Genomic DNA, 2,366 nt, shown 5'->3' with positions numbered 1-2,366 from the left:
CCGGAACCCAGAGACCGAGCTAGATCGCCTGCGAGGGCACGTCCTCCGTCCCGTGTGCACACAGCGCTTTCGTTAGGAGAAGATTGCCTCGGCGTGTGTCTACCTTCTTTAAGATCCCAGGGGATTTGTTGTGCAAAATTAAGGCAGAAGAAAGCAAGACTAGCAAAGAGGAGCCAAGTGGGGTTGAGGGGGGAGGCAGAAGTAGGTTCTGGAACTTTTAATCTGTCCTCATTTCCCTTCAAGATGTCAGGGCCACTGTTTTGAGGAAGGTAGAAAATACGGTTGCTCCCAGGTAAGACTTCCAACACTCTGTTCGTGTTCCTGACGTGCTCATCTCGCTGCCCCTCACGTGTTGGCTGTCATTTCTGTTGCTGTGACAACTTGCGCCCCGATAGGACATCATGGATACGCTAATTTGCATGTTTTTATATCAATCTGTAAAAGCACCCGTGCCTTGTAGACTCATTCCGGGAGTGTTAAAATCCCACGAACTCTAGTGGTGGTCATATATTTGTCTCTTCCGCCTCTTCACACATGAAACTACTCTTCCCACCAGAAGCATCATCATCACCGTCATCCTCGTTGTCGTCGCCGTCACAGGAGAGATGGGTTTGCTCACACTGAGTATTCGGGTGGGGGAAGAGACGTTGTCCAGAAAGCCATCGTGAACTTCATGTAAAGTTTCAGTCATAGTTGGATGTGAATTCTATTCAGTTCAGGACATTGAGGGCCGTCAAAGAGTTATCTGCCAGCTTCTCCTGACTTAACAGATAGTGAGCATCAGACTTTGATTTCCCAGGGGAAGCGGGATTAATGCACCAGGCATTTCAGCGATGCCCACTGGAGAATCCAGGGATCCATGTCTGTTTCATCCTCCCCGCCTCCCTTCGCCTTGACAGTTCCTGTAACAACTGTTGGGTTCCACTGCCCCCTGNGCTCCCTGGGTGGTAACACGCTCACGCGCTTGCGATTGTCTCCCTGCACCAGAAGCCCTGACATGCTGCGGTCCGAAGTTTCCTTTTCTGTGGGAGGAAGGCACTCGTCCACCGACTCCAACAAGGCCTCCAGCGGAGACCTCTCCCCTTATGACAACAACTCCCCAGTGCTGTCCGAGCGCTCCCTGCTGGCTATGCAAGAGGACCCGGCCCCGGGCGGCTCCGAGAAGCTTTACAAAGGGCCCGAGCAGTACGTGCCGGTGAGCCACTTGCCGTCGTCGTCGAAATCAAGGGAGAGTTCTCCTGGACAAAGGCTTGGCAAAGGTAATTGGAACCTGGCCGGCGCCGGCCAGGTCAGCGACCCTGAGGGCGCGCGCGTGGCCTGGCGCGGGCGCCTGGACCTTCTCCTCACCTCTTCCTTGTTTCATGTTCCTGTGCTCCTGTGACATTGACTGAGTTTCTGCTTCTGGGCAGAGGAGGGGCGGATGGGGAGCCCAGTGCTGGTCTTGGTGGGTCCCTGCAGAGCAGGCGTCTGGCACGCGGAGCGGCCGCCCAGGCAGCCGCCGCTACCCCCAGCTGATTGTTCCCGCGAGCATGTGAGGAACTTGATGTGTCCTGGCCACTGGGTTTGGGTGCACGTCTGCCGGTCTAAGATGTCACCCGGTCATTGCCGTTACTTTTACGAAGAGGACGGGCTGAACCCACTGTATACGGAGACATCGTGTCCCGAAGGGGTCTCCGTGGGAGAGTAAGATATTTTTTTTTTGGCGAAATAAGGGTTCCACGGTCAAATACATTTGGGGAATGCTGGGTTACCCGAGCTAATGGTTTCTCGACTGTACGATTTCTCAAACCCTCTAAAATGCTAATGGGCACCATGAATTTACACAGTGGAAAGGACACTGTGGCTTATAGTTTTCCCAAAATTGATTTGACCACCGAGTGTTTAGTTCTGTGCTTTTCCTCCGCAGAGTAATTGCTCAGTGCCAGGGGTCAGCAGGACACTCTGAGTAACAGACACAGTACAAGTTCTTGCTCTTTTATGCTACATTTATAATTTAATCCACAGAGACACCCTGAAAGGGCTGTGTGTCTGTGTGTCTGTGTGTGTATGTGTGTTTAAAGCATGTTTATTTCTATTTTATAAGTATTCATGTCAAAATTCGTAATGAAAACAGTAGCCTGGGGCGCCGGGGTGGCTCAGTCGGTTAAGCGTCCAACTTCGGCTCAGATCATGATCTCGCAGCTAGTGAGTTTAAGCCCCCCATAGGGCTCTGTGCTGACAGCTCGGAGCCTGATTCAGAATCTGTGTCTCCAGCTCTCTCTGCCCCTCCTCGGCTCACACTCTCCCCTTCAAAAATAAACAAACATTAAAAAACTTAAAAAACAAACAAACAAACAGTAACCCATATTCCCTCAAGCGTAAAATTT

The 2,366-nt window shown here is 51.8% G+C and overlaps 1 protein-coding gene across 1 annotated transcript in view; it reads left to right on the top strand.

The window, feature by feature from the left end:
* Nucleotides 1-2,366, top strand: part of ARHGAP6 (Rho GTPase activating protein 6) — a 235,976-nt gene that overhangs the window by 228,258 nt on the left and 5,352 nt on the right. The window contains exon 11 of the mRNA XM_077761402.1: nucleotides 988-1,259. Coding sequence (XP_077617528.1) covers nucleotides 988-1,259 — 272 coding nt within the window. The remainder of the gene's footprint in view (nucleotides 1-987; nucleotides 1,260-2,366) is intronic.

The sequence above is a fragment of the Crocuta crocuta genome, unplaced genomic scaffold, assembly GCF_008692635.1.
Source record: "Crocuta crocuta isolate KB4526 unplaced genomic scaffold, BGI_CrCroc_1.0 scaffold224, whole genome shotgun sequence".
NCBI classification, from domain to species: Eukaryota; Metazoa; Chordata; class Mammalia; order Carnivora; family Hyaenidae; genus Crocuta; species Crocuta crocuta.
The sequence above is the reverse complement of the archived record's forward strand: the minus strand, read 5'-3'. Positions and strand labels throughout refer to the sequence as shown.